The 19,742-nt window shown below is 35.2% G+C and overlaps 1 protein-coding gene across 1 annotated transcript in view; it reads right to left on the bottom strand.

The window, feature by feature from the left end:
- PTPRQ (protein tyrosine phosphatase receptor type Q) overlaps window positions 1–19,742 on the bottom strand; it is a 120,342-nt gene that overhangs the window by 23,662 nt on the left and 76,938 nt on the right. Inside the window, 10 exon segments of the mRNA XM_042816092.1 lie at window positions 167–295; window positions 1,122–1,221; window positions 2,893–2,966; window positions 3,411–3,633; window positions 4,904–5,062; window positions 5,615–5,681; window positions 6,478–6,722; window positions 8,407–8,593; window positions 12,066–12,187; window positions 17,880–18,212. Of these exon segments, the coding sequence (XP_042672026.1) occupies window positions 167–295; window positions 1,122–1,221; window positions 2,893–2,966; window positions 3,411–3,633; window positions 4,904–5,062; window positions 5,615–5,681; window positions 6,478–6,722; window positions 8,407–8,593; window positions 12,066–12,187; window positions 17,880–18,212 (1,639 nt within the window).

The following is a 19,742-nucleotide window of genomic DNA, read 5'->3' as shown; positions in this document are numbered from 1 at the left end:
CTAGTGAGAAGTGTCTTGAGGATGGAGGTCATTCTTTGAAAAAGGATCTCAGTGACCTGTGTAAATAAGAACACCACAAACACTTCCAAACAAGCAAAGGTCAGAAAGGGGTCATGGCTACAGCCCCTTTGGACTAACTACTGTTTTTCCTAGAGAGCATGCTTACCGTGTAAATCTCTCATCCTTCAGCTCCAGGTCTGCCACTGTAATCAACTGATCCAGTTTGAACTTAGTGTCAATAATTTCAGCATCTCGTGGAGAGTATGTCCCTCCCTCTTTTTGCTTTTGCCTAATTCTAAACAGAAAATAATAGTGAATAATAAATATGCAAATTATTTGAAGGCAAATCTATACCAATACATTGATAAGACTGGCTAAAACTTTAAAACGGCTGCCAGAAATCCTTTCTTGCCTTTATTCTGCTCTTACTTCCAATTTAGTCAAATCAGCAGTTGTATTGTCTAAAACTTATGTGTAAAGAATCTAGCTTGCTTAATATTTCAGTTTTCTAACATAAATTATTCTGCAATGCCTGAATGCTGCAGCTGAGGAAGCAGAACTCATGGGACACGAGCAAGCTAACATAATTTATGCAGTATCCAGCCTGCTTCTTTATTTGGGCATTTGTTCACAATTCTGATCAAAGGTTGGCATCTCTTTCACACGTGAGACTTTAAAGTGTTTAACTGTAAAATTTATTAGTAAGATAGAAAATAGTGTTTATAGTATTTACTTCATATCAAGTTAACTGATTCTCAACAGAGCTGACAGTAAATAGGGTTAGCCATCATGGTAACTTCATTCAGCTTACATTCTGATCTGTTTCCTCATTCCTCATTTCAATGGAGAAGTGACACTGAAAGAGCAAGATAGACTTCTGCTGTGATTTACTCTCTGGAGAAGGTTGTTCTCCTCCTTCATCTATGGAAATTAGCACTGCTAGATTAAAGTTAAATTCTGTGAATCCCTCCCCAAGTTTTGAAAAAAAAGAAAAAGAAAAAAAGAAAATGAAAAAAAAAGAAAATGCAATACACTTGGACATGACAGATTAATTCAATTGAGAGGATCATTTCAACTCTTCACTAAAACAATATTGAGTGTTTACAAACAATAAATCTCACCTTGCAAAAGCATAGACTGCAGCCACCAGAAGAACAACTGAAAGTATACACAAAGTAACTGCAAGGATAACTTCCACAGATCTTCCTGACCGCCCTTCACCTGCAACAGAAAGAGGAAATCTAATATTTAATAGATGCATCAATTTTACGTTTCTAACAGGAGAGAATCAAGTATGGAGAAGTGACAGAATCTTTCCTCTCAAAACAACTGCATCTGTTTTGTGACAGTTGCAGAGCGGCTCAAAAGAGAAAACCATGAGAAAAACAAGAGCAATTTATTTTACAGTCCCTAAGCATTGCTGGTCTATTTAACACATACACTATATGTGTAACCATCCACTGGTGCTTTTCAGGTTTACCTGGTGAGCAAGTTAAGGTAGGTCTACACTGCACAAACATCATTTGGCTCATGACTAACGCTAGCCTGAACTGAGCTCCTGCTTTAGGCTCAGTGCAGCCAAGCACAGACACACTGTCCTAACAACTACGAATGATCAAGCTCCAAAAGTGGAAAAGGATCTCTGATACAGAAATCTGTCTCATAAAGCCCCATGTTTTTTCTGCTTCAATCATATTTAGCAGTAGTAAATTGCATAGACACAAGGTTTTCAGATCTGGTTTTCAGATCTGAATCTACTTATCGTATAAGTAGACTTAGAAAAAAAAAATAAGACAGAAAGTTGTCATAAATAATTCTGTGAAAATTCAAGTTATGGTTTTATCTACTAAAACCAAAGTGTCATTTTTTGTCCTATTACATTTTATCCTATTACATTTTACGCAAATAACACCTGCTTATTTATGATTTATACCACAGGAGACAGTGTCATAAGTTTTCAGTTTCAATAATGAAGTGTGTGAATTATATCTGCCTGACAATAAAGCATGATTTCTCTTTTTGTCATGATGATTTCAGTTTCCTGTTAGAAGGATGCCCAGGTATGTGTATCTGCCTGGATACAATCATACTCATTTCCAGCAGACTTGTTTTCTCTAATCAGGCATTAAGTCTTTCCCCCTCTGGCCAAGCTATTTGCTTCATTGGCTCAGAACTTCATTGGCTAATGAAACAATTTTTGTGCTGTATTTTCCAAAACATTCAGGGCCGGAGAAACAGTGCCAGATCCTTTCAGAATACTCAGGTAGTGAATTAGCACTTCTGCAGTATCAGATCACGTAACAAATTTCTAACGTGGATCAGATGGATAAGGGAGCTCATATCACAGAAGCTGAATGCCAAATGAAAAATTTGTGCCCACTAAAATTCTTCTGGGTACTAATCCAGTTGTCTTGGTTCCCTTTTCAGAACACTGGGGCTAGAGCTTAGCTACATAAGTTTTGGCTTACCAATGTATTAAAAGAACTTACAGACCTTACTGCAATCTGCTAAGAGAATTTTCATTTTTCAATAGCTGTACCAGTACATGCAACAGAGAGGGAAATGGCACAAACAATACAGCTTTTGATAATTCACCCTGTCAAGATGAGCTATTCTAGCAAAATGCTATTAACATTGTTATGACTGAATCTCTACTAAAAGAACTTTGTTAATATTTCTTTTTCAGTTAACAGCCCAGGCTGAGCCTCTTAACATCCTGAAAAGGACATACGAGGGAATGGACGCGTTTCCTCACGAGGCAACAACCATTCTGGTTAAGCGAGCTCTAACAAAAATAAACACAATTTACTACAGGGAATCCAGTCTACTAAAAAGCAGCATGGAATAGTCTGATTTCTCGGAAACAAAAGAAACAAGTGACACTTTCCTTACCTAAAGTTTTGACAGGGTCAGAATAGTCAGAATCTGTAAACTGTCCTTTAACATTAGTTGCTCTGAACTTGAATCTGTAAAATAAAACAAAGAAAGCTAATTAAATTAAAATCTGTGTTCCTTTCCTTAAAAAATATTCAATTTAGAAGCTAAACACTATTTTAAAGTTTTAGTGTAATATACTCTGCTATCCTTATCTTCCTGCAAAAGTGACATCATGACATGTCAATGACTTGGTGTCAATGTGTATAGCATACAATCAAATTATAGGAAGTAGGTTACTTATCTTGAATTTGGTCTTAATTTGGGAACTCAATATCCATCTTTTGTTACCCTAAAACTTTTTTTCTAATTGTCTTCCATACTTACTCTTCAGACAAATAATATAAAGGTAAGAGTGACAACAACCATTTCAAGCTCCACGTCTCCTAATTGAACTATATGTTTTGTACGTTTGTATAAATGTATGTTCCACTTAAATCTTCCTCTTGGACAAGTCTAGAGATAAATGTACTTACAGGTACTGCTTTCTTGGTTTCAGTGGACCATTACATATTTTGTCTTGACTGCCTGGTATCATACATGTAGTATCAGCACCTATAACATATATTTCTTCTTTACCACTCATATCTTCCTTTCCTTCTACACATGGCGGATTCGGAAAGCCTTCATTTGTAAAATATGGCCTTGGTCTATTGAAGTATGCATCATGCCACTTCGTAACATTTCCATCATGCTGAGCTATTATCAAGAAAAGAAATAAAAAATAATTTACATTCTAACTAAAAGAAGTTAAACTAAACTTCTTAACTAAAGAAGTTAAATAGAAGTTAATGGGTTACTTTTAAGGGCTTAGTAAGCTATCAGTGACATTTATACAAGGAAAATTATAATCATGTTTGTACTTCAATCCAAATATTCTTTTTACCCCACCAACTATATCTTGGTGTTTTAAAGTAAGTCAGCTGAATCACAGCTAGAAAATTTCAGGGGCAGTCTCATACACAGGCTGTGTTGGTAGAAGATATAACTTGTATACAAGACATTTGACATTGAAACTGGATCTGGCCAGCAAAGAAAGAAAAAGTGTTTAAGTACAGTAGAAATTGTTTCATAAATGAAATAACTAATTTTACAGAAAGAGTCAGTATCCAGAAACTCAGATAGGAGAAAAATCCTCAAAACATTGCTTAACATGGTGTTTGCATATTTATCAGCTCAAGAGAACCTTCACAGCAATAGCCAGAAATTAAAAGTCTCTCAGGTTAGTGTCAAAATACATCATTCTGGAAAACGTGAGAAACTGTACCCACTTAACATGAATGCTTTACTGCCATGCTTTTAAGGCAGGCAAAACAAGGGATTTAAATACCTGGAATTTGTTCTTCTTAGGTAAAGTAAGCCTGACCATATGATGTCCAACCATGAAACTCCCACACACATTGGTAGGCAATTACTCAAGAGTATCACGAGACTGTTCACATGAGTAAATGTTCATCAGTCCATACAAGGGAATACACATTCTAACCCACAGTCTACAGAAGGGATTTACATAAATCCCTCTGCCCCCGTTATGAAATAGAAATATCAACCGCACATGACTGCATTCTTCGACAGGCAACACTGATAGCAACAGAAGAAAAACTTGCAAGAAAAAATCTTTCATATTTAATCAGTTTTCACAAAAGCCAAATGTATGTATTTATTCAAAGAAATGGGAAATTAAGAAAATAGAATGATAACAGTAGGGCTAGAATAATACAGGTGACCTCAAGCAACGTGGATGATTTTTCATTGGCAAGTGTTTTCAAAATCCAGCCCACAGGTATTGTGGAAGATATTTCGCTCATAATAATGTTGCCATAGCTAAACAGATTTTGTTAACTAACATGAAGTTTCTGACAATCCCTTCCCACATGAAAAACAGTTTTGTTTTTGGTCGGGGGGGCGAAGCAAACAAGCTGAAAAGAAAGAAATTCAAAAATCCTGAAATCAACTTTCAGGATTCTACCTCCAGCTTCCACAACAAGAACTTGTATCTTCTTGATAGGTCCATGATCATCACTGTAATAACATACTGGCATTCTGATCGTGATTGTTGTTGCTGTGACAAGTAAGGCCCCATTGGTATCATAAACAGGTGTTGGTTTCTTTTTAGGCCGTGGTGGTTCTGGTTTTAAACAAAGATATACCGCACAGTTTTGTTTTTGGTTCTTTTCAAAACAAGTTCAGACATGTAGCTGTGTTATGGATGATAAATAATCACCATATTTTAAGGGACAATTTCATGTCCTAACCATGTTTCAAGCCACTTAAAAATCTGTTCTGATAAATGACCTGCATATTAGTTTTTACTTAAAAAACAATAAAAAGTTTGAATCTTAGTTTTTCGGAAAAATTTCAGTCAATGACTGGATTTAATTCTAAGAATGTGATACATAGACACACCTCTGTGACATTGTTCTAAGCTGTTTGCTCATGGCAGCTAAAATACGGATGACAATGCTTATTTCACTGAGACTGCATGTGGTTTAGCATATGATCAGTGATAGAGAGCAAAACTGAGCACTGCAAGTCAAGCCTATCAGCTATGTATTCCTGTTCCTACCTCATGATGCCTCCGGAAATAGCTGAAGGCATGCAGCTGTGTAGTCACAGGTAAAACAGCACTATCTAAAGTATTTATAGAGATTTCAGGTAAATGACAATTTATGAGACATACCTTTGATATCCATGGTGATTTTCAATTGAATTTTTGGCCCCGCACCAGCACCGTTAATTGCATACACCTTAAAAAGAGAAATGTTATAATGAGTATTTGCACTAGCTTCAAATCTGTCAAATCTGTATCTTTCTGAAACAACAACGAATGCACACTTTGCTACAACTTACTTCTTATTTCTTTATAATCCTGAGTACAGTAACCCTTTGTTATTTGTAATCTAGCTCTTACAGAAGGAGAAAACCAAGCCCACTTAAAGAGTTACGTCACCACCTCTCATGTACTACTCTATGATTATATGATTGAACATAGGGAATTTAGTCATGGGACAAAGACTAATGGCTTTAAACTAAAAGAGGGTAAATTAAATTTGTATCAGAAGGAAATTCCTGTGAAGGTGGTGGTGAGGCACTGGAACAGGTTGTCCAGAGAAGCTGTGGATGCTCCATCCTTGTTGGCATCCAAGGCCATGTTGGATGGGGCCCTCGGCAGCTTGGTGTGGTGGGTGCAACTCTGCCCATGGCAGAGTTGGAACTGATGATCTTTAAGGTCTCTTCCAATCTAAACCATTCTATGATTCTACTACTCCTAAAGCACATACTCCTTGTAAGTTTTCCTTGCAGAACAAGACTTTTCATCTGAACTAAATGAGCAATGCAAGTGCTGGAATTAAGAGTGAAAGTTGGTCTTGTTTCATGCTTCACAAGTACATGAATCCCATTACTCCTCTCTTTCCTCTGATTTCACGCTCTTCACACCCCTATACATTCTGTATTAAAATCTTGCATTTGGCTTAGCTCTGTGTTCTTTAATTTCTCAATCATATCAGGGGAAAAACCCAAAGAAAAAGTGTTAATTCTTACGCTGACATTATAGGTATGTCCTCCTTTCAATCCTTCTATCATGGCAGTGACTGACTGATCTGTTTTATCAATGACACTAAGGTTGTGGATCCGGATAGCAGCAGGATCATCTTCATTGTACACCATAGCTTGATACACCTGAATATTCCCATTTGGTTCAGATGGCGGCACAAATGTCACTTGGAACTTTGTTACTTCATCAGGTATCTTCTGAAATGTTACGTTGTTAGGTGGGTCTTCAGGTACTGAAATAGACATTTCAGTCATCTAAGTAGAATCAGTTCACTACTCTGACTACTAGAGTAAAAATTGAAAAATTACAAATACTTTTGCCTATTGTATTATTTCATTGGTATTTTCTGTTTCCAGTAAAAACATCTCAACATTTTAACTGTGTATGTAAATATTTATAAAGAGAATTAAAAGTTAAATATGTAGTGAAATATTATTCTTGATGATAGCACTTAATGCTACAAATATTAAAAATGATTGCTAGATAATCCTCAGTAGTTTCTACTCACACAAGTTCCAATTTTCTACACAGAAAGCCTGAAGGCATCATTGTACTTTGAAATAAACAAATGTAAACAAATCCTTGCATGGGCTGACAAGCAAGAAGCAAGTGTTAGTGTAGAGTAGCCCTTCCTGAAAGCCCTGTCAACAGCTTGCTCCCTCTCAACATATAAGCAAGCTACCATGTTCCTATCTCTAACAAAAAACCTTTCCACTATCTGATGCCCAGACACTAGAAGGGAATCACAGTAGGTCAAACAAGTGTTTCAGCTTTTGTCCAGAAATATACCAGAAGCCAGCAACTACACAAACACAACATGCCCTTTTGCCAAAGACAGTTATTTATCAAACTTTTACTCCAGTAGTATATTGTCAAGACAGCGGAAATATAAATCATTTTCCCTATGTCCCTGTCTGAAAGAAAAGGCTGTAACATTCTTTCCCAGCAGCTGAATATTTACAGCTCTACCTGAGCAGACAAATCTGTAGTATGATCTCTAAATAGTGAAATCAAGTAACTGAAGGTAAACATATTCCCTCAGCCAGGATTTAGATACAGTTGTTAAATCTTCCAGTTTTTTTTAACCCTTAACAACAAATCCTAACTCAGGCTCCTCTGCAGTAAGTCTGTGTAACTTCCTCAGATACTCTGCTGTACATTAGACTGTGGAAACCAGATGAGATGAGATGATGGAAAAATTAACTCTTCTTCAGCGAGGTTACCGAACCTTCTAATGTATCACACTTCAACATGAAAGAAAGGGCTACAAAATAACGATAGCTCACAAGACAATCTCAGCTACCAATTAATTTAATCTTCATTCACTTTTCCACAGGAGAAGCAACTCAACACCAGCAAAGACATCAGATCTAGTACAATCAGAAACTGTGTATGTTAAATTAGGATTATATCTTCCCTGTGTACATCAGTCTTTATTTTCCTAAGCAAGTGTTGGCTACTTACTGTAATGTAAACGTTGGTGTTATGACTCCTCATATAGTTTCCTCAGACTCATCTGTCCACTTCTTTTTTTCTGAATAACTCAATAGTTTAGCAATTTTCTTTTTCCTTAATACCCACCTCCTTCTCCAAATTGTTTTGAATGCGTGGAAGATCTGACTCTAGTATGTATCCTTATAGACCTTCACTAGAAACCTCCTTCCATCCAGAATACACAAATTATGTATTCAGATAAGTACAGGTGCCATACACAGGAATTCACTTCATTTAAAGGTAAACCTCCGTATTTATTATCACCATCACTTTCTTGCTAATTGACATCTTCTAAACATGAAAGCAAAAATTACTGTGAGAACAAATGTGTATTAAGTGCACCCTGTGTTTAAAACTGCGGTTAATCAGATGAAGGAAAAAATGCAAACATTGATTCATACAAAGTAGAGAAAAATACAAACCTGCTTCAAAAGTGGAGACAATTACTGGAGAACTAGCTTTGCCTTCAATAGCTGCAGCATTAACATCCCCCGTAAAGGCAATGATTACTACAGAATACCTTGTAAATGCTTTTAAATCAGAAATTTCTAAGATTTTACCCTCATCATTCGTCCTCAGAAACTGGGCTTTATAATTTTCATTATCTACCTGTAAAACAAAATTTTAAAAAAGCAAGACTTCAAACAATCAACAGCAGGATATTTAAACACCACATTTAACTTTTATCTTCCTCATTTCCTAATCACCTACATAAGAGTTTACAAGTCTTCAGCTGAAAAGACTAAAAAGCTGCATAAGGAGCATACTTCCTTCCTACTCACTTCCTTGGCACTATAAGTAGAATGTGACTAGGAAATGGGCTTTTCATTTGCTTTGGCTTACAAGATAATTTGTATGAAAGTACAAATTTATATGAAAGTACAAATAAAAAACAATAACATAATTTACAGGAAAGGTCATAAGAGAAGAAGTGATTTGAAACGGGAACCAAACTAGGCAGAGATATAGAAAATGAGTAGTTATATAGCTGAAAGTGGTTTGAAATAGAAAAAGAAAAAAAGAATAAAATAAATAAATAAATAAAATTGGGTAGTAATTTATAATGTTAATATCATCACAGAGAAATTCCTCTTGGGATAATTAGTAGCAAAATATAATAGCAAAATTTTTTCTAAAATAGTGAAAACTGAGTGATTCTGTTACTAGAAGAACTGGAAAGTAGAAATAATTGGAGTTTAATCTAGAAAAGAGAGAATAGCAGAGGACAGCAGCAATTTCAAAATATAAAAATGATGTTTACTAAATTAAAGATAAAACATTGAAAATCCAATCAGAAATTACCTTTGCACTAAAAAAAAAGATTTGGATCTTTTTTTACAAAATCTTGCAACAATTTACCTAAATATATATATATATTTATATATATATATATAAAACTGAGACTGTAAGGTTTGTGAAAAACTGGGTCAATTTATAGGATTTTGCTGAGGAGTTTCCTCACTTCTAAGAGTGTGATAATGAATCATGCCAGGAGGATTCCAGGTACTCCTGTTCCTGTGTTAGACCAACAATATGGACCAGATTGTTTCTCAAGATCTGAATGTCTTAAGCAATCTGCAGCCCTGCAGAAAAATAATCTACAAAATCTATAAATCTATCTGCTTTACATCCAACAAATCACTTCTAATCTTAGCTGAAAAAAAAAAAGAGAAAAAGGAAAAATGGGGGCTTTTTTAGCATATGCCTATTTCTGTTGCTTCAGTTAATGATGTTTTCATTATTGTTTCTTTAGTATGTAATTTGAAAAGAGGATTAGGTAGCTGTACAGTAGTTTTCCCATTGGATGCAATCTGTATTAAACACAGCTGCTAAAACATTAGAACAGTTCTATCATACCTTTTATTTGACAGATACTCATCTATCCCCACTGAGAATTAACGTGAACTAAACTTTTTGATGGACTAAGCAGACATTCATTTCCTGGGATTGCCATCAAGAGTTGAAATACTTTTTCCTATCTGACTATCAAAAATCTGGCATATAATGTTTACACAAAAGCTAAAATATAATCACAACACTGCATCATTTTACCTATAGTTTTCCAAAAGCTGTATGGTTTGGTTGTATCTTCCTTACTTGTTTTCAGTAACATTTCATTCATGACTAACTCTAATTACAATAGCACGACAAACTAAAATATGACATTGATAAAATACACATAGGTCAGTTTTCTGATCTAAGTAAGTGCAAGAAACATCCTAGTAATTTTAAAACCATCTGAATGCATTCACTAATGAATTATAACTACCGACTTTTAGGAATAAAGATGATGGAGCAGGAATATAAAACTATTCTACCCTGTGAGCCTCAAAGATATTCAGTTGATAACTGAAATGAACAAGCTGTATGTACGGAATGTTTGTAGATTTTTGAGTTTTCACAAAAAAATTTGCACAGAGACAATAGGACATATACTCAAATGTTCATCACAAAAAGACTGTGACAGTTATGTTGGCCTTTGGGAAGGAACCTGTTTTTAAGTTTATTATGAATTCTGGTATACGCGTAGTTTATCTTAGTAAGAAATTTACTGTAACTTAGACTGTTCATATATTAATAACATGTTCATAGTGCAGAATCTGATGGCACCTTGTTTACAATGTAGAATTCAAGGAGGAATTGCTTAAATAAAATTGATTAAATAATGTGCACAAAACATTAAGCTTTCAAAATTGAATTTGAAGGCTTTATTAAAACCATCAAAATTAGTCTTTGTATTGATCCATTATGAGTATATTTAGTCAAAAAGTGTCAGGAAATTTTCACAAGGAAAAAAATCTTCTCTAACTTCAGTAAAAGAGGAATACAGATTGTAATGTAATTTCTTGTGACCTACCCAGCAGGCCAAGGCACTGTTCCTTCCCTGTTAGTTATTCCATTGTCTGCCTGCCTGTCCTTCTTTGTACTGCTGAGGTAAGTGTGTTCAGAACTGAACAGATTGCACTGTAAACAATGTAGAATGAATTTAGAGTGCACATTATTCTGCATCGTAACTTCACTGAGGAGTGTAAAAATACTTGGTATTTTTTACTGATCTCTTCAGAAATTTTAATTGCACAAAAAACTCATCATTAACATTTTAGCATATCCACAATCCTTATGACTAATTTAGAAAAACTGAAAATATATAGATAATGTTACTCATCCCAGAAAATTGAACTCACTTTATATTTATAGTCTTCAAATAGTTTGAAATACTCTTTCAATTTTTTTCCCCATTTCCTAGCAGGCTTATGCAGAATTTTTGAACTTGCAAACAGCAAATTTTCCAAGACAAGGTCTAGTGAACTGCTTCCATTTACACTGATAGCCTTATCTCTATAATTTCTGAACTAGGGATCCTATATCCTACTTAAAACTTCTCATATGCACAAACTTATAAAGTTCCGTATCTTGCCACAGGGCAGGAAATGACTTGAGGTTTATTAATGGCTGTTTTAAGTGTAGTATAGGATGAAAAGAGAAAGGCCACTAGAGCTTTTCTCTTATGTCAGGTTTTTTTTTTTTTTGCTTATAAAGATCAAGGAGAAAGAAGTGTTATTACTGTGCTACCAAAATATAGCTAATCTGATGAGTGGAAAATCTAGTATGGCTTTAAAATTTGCCCTCTGATGCACTGAGTAACTTTGTACAAGTCACATCCTTTTGCTAGGCTCTCCACTCTTTTGTAAAATTATGACAAAGAGCTTTTACTTCAGAGAGAAAAAAGACATTATCATTTTTACTGGTAAACAGCATCATTATTGTTTGAAGAAGGTACACCTCTGCAAAGCTCAGCTATTGCTTTGCAATATACAATCACTGCTAAACCTTTTTTTTCTGCAAGACCTCTTATTAGCACACATTATTTCACACCAACTAACGAATCTATTTCCCAGTAAGAAATGTATGAATGTGCAATCAAACCGTATGTGGAATTTATGTGAAAATGGACTCTTCAGTTATACTATTTTTCATTCCATTTTGCAAGTTTTTTAACTTCTATTAAAAACATCTTCTATGAGTTCTTACATCACCAAACATCTGTATTACTATCGAAAATAAAACAGAGTTGTCTTACTGAGGTAATGTCTATGAGATAGCACGTTGGGCCAGTAATGACAACAGGTTCACTCCAGCTGATATTGATACTGTGAGGAGAGGTAGCTAACACTGTCACGTTTTCTGGAGGACCATCTGGAGCTATAGAAAACATACGTATGTGAGTCACAGTTAAAGAAGTGCACAACAAATAGCCCATCATTTTTAACATAGAGATTATTTTCCAATTTCAAAATAATATTTTCACACATTTGCTACTATACACCGCTTAAATCATGACAACATTTTTCATTCTTTTCTGATAAAGCATGCACTGGGATTTGGAAACACAGCTCTTGTTGCAAGTACCATGGCATTTATAGAGTATTAAATATCGAGAATTTCTTCATAAATAGAAATTATAACCATTGTTTATATATTTATTAATTTATTACAGGTTAATTATATGTGTTTTGTAGGACACAAGCAAAAAATATATATAGCTCTTTACACAAATAGGCATGCCTAATATATGAAAGAGAATTGATGTCAAACTAATCATGCAAAGAATGAGAAATTACAAAAACACAAAGTCTTCTGCAAAAGATTCCAATAATGTTGGACAGTACCAGTACACTAATATTTTAGAGAAAAACAGAAGTTTTCTAAATTTCATTTTCATTTACTCTTAACATATTAAGAATCTCTAGAAAACACAGATTGAAAAGAAATAGGAGCTGTAAGCAGGTAAGAAGAATCACATTAAGAGTTTTGCGATTTCTTTTTTTCAATATAGTATGTGAATTAACCTAGTTATTTGTTTCTAAATACTATTATGTATGTTTCTATGTTTCTATTCATGAAATCATTTAAAAATATAGCAAGTGTCAGTAAGTAGTATTACTTCTACTTAATGTGTGTGGTAAATTTTGGGCAGCTAAATTTTAGAATAGAAGTGACAACAGATTTGTAGGTTATGTCAGAACTTTACTCCATGGTGCCTTTTTTTTTTTTTTTTTTCATGTACAACAACAACAAAAAAAGACAACTGTGACTCAGCTCACTGAACTATTATAGAAGGCACAACAGTTTTGCACATATTTCCTTGGCTTCATGGTACCTCTTTTTTTTTATCTACAACAAAAAAAATTGTGACTATGATTAACAAATATCAGTGAATAGTCTGTCAGAGAACTTGATGAGGAAAGTTGGAGTGTATACGAGGCTACCAAGCTTAGTAGCTCATAACATATTAGAAAATATGTTAGGAAAAGGAAAAATAGTATGGAATGAGAAATGTAACTATTGAAATTAGGTGTGATGCCTCATAAGAAGAGATTTTGCACCATGAAGGTGTATATTTTGCTCTGCAGTGGCAAAATAAAATAGGAAAAACAGGGAGTTGAGAAGTGCTGTGAAGAGTTAAAAATATTGGAAACCGGGTTTAGACTGGTGTGCTGCTGTTAGCAGGAATACAATATACTTTGTAGGCAGGATCAAATTTAGCCATTGGAAGTAGTCCTCAATAATAGTGAACAGGGTGGAACAACAGAATGAAGACTAATTGAATGAACTATGAAAGCACATGAGGGTAATGAAAGAGAGGAGCAAGTATTTTCCCCTACAGACTCAAATTAGAGCAAGTTAAGCTTATTTTCCATCTTCAGACAGAGACTTTCAGTTATTATGGCAGTGGTCCTGCCTTAACTCCAATGGAAATTTCTCAAAAATATTACAAAACAGTATATTCAGCTTCCCAAGTCTTGGTTTCCTTCCAAACTAACCAAGCTTCCAAAGACAGTTTTCCATTACTCTTCCACAACATTAATGAAGCATTGAATTTTTTTTGTTTCAGATGTAAATTTACATTAGAAAATGATTGTAGAGATAATTTTAAGCCTAACCTAACCTACAAATGATCCAATCTTAAGCTTTTATTTTATTTTCATATGTAGGTTCTATTTGATATATTTTTAGATCTAAGAAAATTCTAATTGAGTACATTGTTTTTAAGATGCTTATCCAAATTACATTACAATTTTAATACCCAGTTTACTTTCATTGTGAAAAGTTTAAAGACATCAACTGAAATATACCAAGATCTAGGAATGTTTTCTGAGATTAGAAAGGGAACGAGAAAATTAAGTATGTCTAAAATTTCTCATGTCTTATTAAAAAAATCTTTTTAAAAACTGTTGACTTCAGTGGGTAACTGCCATGTTCTGATTTAGGTTTGTTTGTGAAATTAATCTAGTCAATACGAGGCCATGATATCACTATACCCTTTCTCTTATAAATCACAGCAATTTACTCAGTAGAAATGACCTAGTCTTATTCTCTCATTCCCCTATAATCCAATCACTTCCTCTCACAAGCACTTTTCTCCTGGTTTTCACAATAATGCATTTTCTGTAACTAATAACCATCATTTCCTGATTATCATGCTTCTATCCTTGCAGAGGAATGTGAGTCTTATGGAGGTCAGGGTCATCTTTCCCATCCATCTGTGTCCTGATGCTAAGGCAACAGTTAAGTGTGTTAGCTTGAAGATAAGTCTGGATAGCCCATCATTTAGGATAATCCTCAAAAATAAGAAGGAATCGTCCAGTCTCCTAACAGAAATTCATGCTTGCCAGTTTGGCTAATCCCAATCCTTTTTCTTTTTCCCTCCAACAATTAAGTGTGACATTCAGTTATTTCATTTTACGATAACCTAGGTTACCAACATTTAAACAATTATATTTTGTACTAGGCCATAGTTACTCTCCAGTACTTAGTTGAGAGAGAATGAAAGGAGCATAGAAAACCAAGTTATCTGAGGCAAAATCTACCTGTATACAACAAAAGACATATAGAACAAAACCTTCTCACTATACACAAAAATTTCCTTAAGTATACCAAGCAACTGAATATCAGCAGGGATTGGGAAAGTAGGTGCTGAAAAGAGAAGCATAACTTTCTGCTCCATGCATCTTTATCCTATCCTTCATGGGACACTCTAACATCTGGGATTTTCCTTTGCATGTCAGTATATCCTGGCATTTGGAGACCTGGCAGTTTACCAAAAAAGCATTGCAGGATCTATGAGATCCAAAATCAGCTCAATGATTTCACTGCCCTTCATTTTCCAGATAATGCTGATCCTTCAGAATGATTTTTCCCTTAGAAGCAATGAATTTGGCCAGTCTTATCCTCCTTATAAATGCAAAGGTGAAGTTCAGGCTAAGCGCAGGTGTGAGGGAACAAAATTTCCTCAACTGTGGAAAACGTTTGTTGCCTTTTCCCTTACTGTGACACAGCATTGTGATCTTCTATACTGGTAACTACATAAATCTAAGCTGAAAATATTTCATCTTGCAAAGTAGATTTGGCTCTCAGGTAATCAATCAGCTAAGGTATTACAGTGCTATCAAAATACTTTATGAGACAGTAGGACAAATCCTGTGAGAATAATCCGCAAGACAGAAGTTTGAATAGTTTATCTGGTTCTGAGAAGTGAACCTTACTGATAACCTGTAACATTTTCCACAGAGCAGAACTGTAGCCTAATTCACTACAGAACATCTTCATGCAACTGAGTTGAATCTTAAAGAATTCCTTCGGCCTTAAGTTTAGCTTCATAATGAACAACTGAAATAAATAAATATAAGAGATTCTCATCTTAGTCACTGGATATTCAGAATTATTAGCTTTTGCTGCTGCAGTACAAGTGTAATATGCAGCACTTGAAAATGTAAAGATTATCTAGGGCTTCTGTTATGTATTTTTTGTTGTTGTTGATGAGATTTCTCTTTATGTTCTTGAAATTAAGTCTAACAATTTATTTGCTTAAATGCTGTAAATTCTTGAATATAAGAAATATAGGCCTGAGAGAAACAAAAACTTCAGAGCGGTAACTTCTGCCCTCAAACCTGAACACTCAACTCTCATTATTTTATGGGCTGAGTACTCTGAGTACTATTTTACATAGCATCTAAGCACCCTTAAGCCCTAGCAGACCTTGTATATTGGCTGGGTACCAGAAGGCTAATCCAGAGGATGCTTGGCCCAGTCAACATGAGAGAGAGGAGGGAAAACTACACCTGTTCAGTGGATGCACTCTGCGGGACTTCCCGGAGCACCCCCAAATCAGGGAGGTTCTTGGTGCTTCTGAAGCTGCCAGCTGTGACATGCTCTGTTTCTCATTTTCCTCTCCAGCCGATTGCCCCCAGGATAAAGGCCAGCATCCAGCCACAATATCTGGAATCCTGCCCATGCCTTTTGATTCTGGGGTGGTGTGTTTTATAGGCAGCCGATCACTCTACATGTCATCTTAGTGCACAGGAAATTTGTTGCTGCCCTGTTCCCCACCACAGACACAGAGCATGGGAAGGGACTGTGCAGTCCACTGAAGCTTTTCTGCTTCAACTTCTGTCTCTTCAGTAGGAGAGAGAAGAAGCTATTTCTTTCTTAAACCATACTGTTCCATACACTGTCTGGAGAGGAAATCTTCAAGATGATACTTGAGGTGATGATACGTGTTTTGGTTTTCTGCTTCTCCGTTCAGTTTAAATATCTAATTTTCTGAAACTTGACTACAATGTATCAAGGTATTTGCATATCTCAGCAGCTGAGATGTATGTAATATAAAGAAATACCCCACAGCTTCTGGTTGCTGGCTCACAAGTGGTACAATTTCTGTTATCTATTTTCTGCTCTGTCTGGGGTCATACATTTTTATTTCATTTTGCTTTCATTTAAATATTGTATTAATTTACAGGCATAGCATCTACACAAGAACTGGACAAAGAAAGTAGACATGAGAATGACTCTGTAGCTGATTCCAGTACTTTTCAGTCCAAAGGACATCTTCTGTGATTTACATTAAAAAATGAGTTGTGAAGTTTGCTATCATGGTGCCTAAACCTCTTTGTGTTTCCTTAACTTCCAGGAAAACTGTGACATATTTATGGATGGACATGCACATATACTATAAAGAACAGATACCAAAGCCTCCTGAGTTCACATCACATGATTGTAAAAACATGAATGGAACAAAGTAAGTATGTGGACCATTGAAAAATCCTTGTTACACAGCTATTTAAGCCCTTGGTCTATTAAGATTACTGTGAAATGGAGTGAAGGAGCTGAGATTTAGACAGGCTGCTCATGGTGATTCTCTCTTGCTCTACACAGACCAAAGGCCAGATTTCAAAGATGCTCTGATTTAGGCTGGCTGCAGAGTGGTAGGCTTTCATGTCCCCATATCAACTATCTAAATAATTTACGTTTCATTCCTCTTTTCTCAAACGTCATTAAATGAAATCTTCAGCGGCCTTGAAGACAATACACGGCTACTCTGCTCTGCAACTTAAGGTAGATAATGGTATTGAAAAGAAATAATTCCTTTGAAAATACTGCTAACATTCTACTGGAAGGAATGCACAGTAGAATTTTTGAAAAGCATTTGTATGAATGAACAGGCTTTTAGTCAAAGAATAAAAAGACTGCGTTTCATTGACACATCCCACATATGAAGATGAACTGATCACAACATATCAACCCAGATTTACCATATCAACTCAGATGTACCAATTCTAGATATAGAGTTGGGCTGAGGAATGAAATTTCTGTTGAGCAAATAGGATAGTAAAACAACCAAATGACAGTAAAATCTGAAGTAGTGTAATGTATGCAAACCTACCAAATGATTTACATCATGATATTTTGAACTTGAAGAACTGCAGTTAATCCTTACTGTATTCACTAGCACTATAGGTCTCTGAAGCAATAACTTCTATTACAAGTTCTTACTTATTTAGGTGACCAACCCTTTGTTATAGCAATATGACATATAACAAACTTCCTTACTTACAGCCAGGAAGTGTTTGTGTAGAAATCCAAGGAGAAGAACTTCCATATCCAGCATTCGTACTGGCAGCAACTGCAAATCTGTACCATCTGTATTTTTTCAGTCCATACACCGTCTCTTCTATCTGGGCATTGACTGCTTTTTCATATAAATATTGATGAATCTCATCTTCAATACATTCCTGAGTTTCCCAATTACTGCAGTGGATAGACTGTAGCTGTGTGGTAATCTTGTAGTTTTGAAAGTAGCCAGGGACCAATTTCGGTGATCTCCAATTCAAAGTCACACTTGTTGATTGCACGTTGGAAAAAACAATATCCCTGGGAGCACTAGGAACTACAAATAAAAGACCTTGTAATAGATCTTCAATTGAATGAAAAGCGATTGCAGCTATAACTGTTTTATCCAGTAGTTAAAAAATAATTTATTAAGCATGTCTGAACTACAGGATTCAATTTCATAGGGTTAATAAGGAATAAATGCATTGGTTTAAATTACACCAAATATATATAGGTGGCATACATGTACTATAGTTTTGAAATAAAGAAAAATACTTTTAGGTGTAGCATGCAAGGCAAGCTTTGAGAGGTGTGACATTGCTGTTGCTACATTTGGGGCTATGTCTCAACTCAGGGAGCGAGTATCAAGCAGTTATTTTTGGCCTATCCATAGCATCTCTTACTGCTATTGCTGTCTGAGATTCCTCACCTCTCACTTAGAAATACTTGTCCCTCTCTCATCTCACCTTCTGAATGGTATCAACACACACAGTATGTTTTTGTATCTTTGTACAATGCAGCTGTTTTACAAGCTGTTCAGCAAACAACAAATTAAAAAAAAACAACACACAAAACACCAAAAACAGTAGCACATGAATAATATGGCCATATAAGATAGAAAAAGAAACTTTCCACAAAGTTTCTTACTGTGTTACTTAAATATGTATATATGCATAGATATAAACAGATTTATAGCAGTGTGCATGCACATGCACATACACACACATTTACCCATATCTATATTAAGCTAACAAAGTACTCTCAGCTCTTGCAGATTGGATGCAACATATGGTTTTGTGCTATATCAAATAGTCATACAGTAAGCTAATATTATCTCTAAGACCCTCTGTAAGATAATACTAATACTCCATGGCAAAAAAACTGTGCAGAGAAATCAGCTCAGAAATCATTTCGTGCATTTAGCTTTAAAGAGTGCTTTGGACTTTTGAGGGAAGAAGTATTGCTGGTAAAAGAAAACACATGATATATCCCAAACTGAAACTGAAGAAGCCCAAAGGCTTACATAAAGAATAAAAGGATTCCAGGCCAATGTTACTGCAGAAGAAAGAGGAAACCTTCAATACTTCTTTTCAGCCTTTTGGGAATCTCTGATCTCAGCATTCACCTGCCAAAATTTGGGCATAAAACATCATCATAACGTAACAAGCTGAAGCCTCTCCACTAAATGTGAATATTTAACAAGAAAGAGATGCAGGTTCACAATCAAAACAAGCTTGAACAACAAAAAGAGAAATTCAAATCCCTTCATATGAGCCCAAAGAAGATGGAACCTGTGGGACAGAGGTCAGACAGAGAAGTCATGGGGACTTCCTCTGTCGCAGTATGCAGTAGCCCCACATGCTCCCAGCTTGATGCTCACTAAGCAAACACAGACCAAAAGCTAACTGGAAAAAAAGAAAAGAAAAGAGAAAGAAAAAGGAAAAAGGAAAAAGGAAAAAGGAAAAAGGAAAAGGAAAAGGAAAAGGAAAAGGAAAAGGAAAAGGAAAAGAAAAAGAAAAAGAAAAAGAAAAAGAAAAAGGAAAAGGAAAAGGAAAAGGAAAAGAAAAAGAAAAAGAAAAAGAAAAAG

Source organism: Centrocercus urophasianus, unplaced genomic scaffold, assembly GCF_019232065.1.
Source record: "Centrocercus urophasianus isolate 14NV4802_14NV808 unplaced genomic scaffold, USGS_Curo_1.0 seq_15, whole genome shotgun sequence".
Classification (NCBI taxonomy): domain Eukaryota; kingdom Metazoa; phylum Chordata; class Aves; order Galliformes; family Phasianidae; genus Centrocercus; species Centrocercus urophasianus.
The sequence above is the reverse complement of the archived record's forward strand: the minus strand, read 5'-3'. Positions and strand labels throughout refer to the sequence as shown.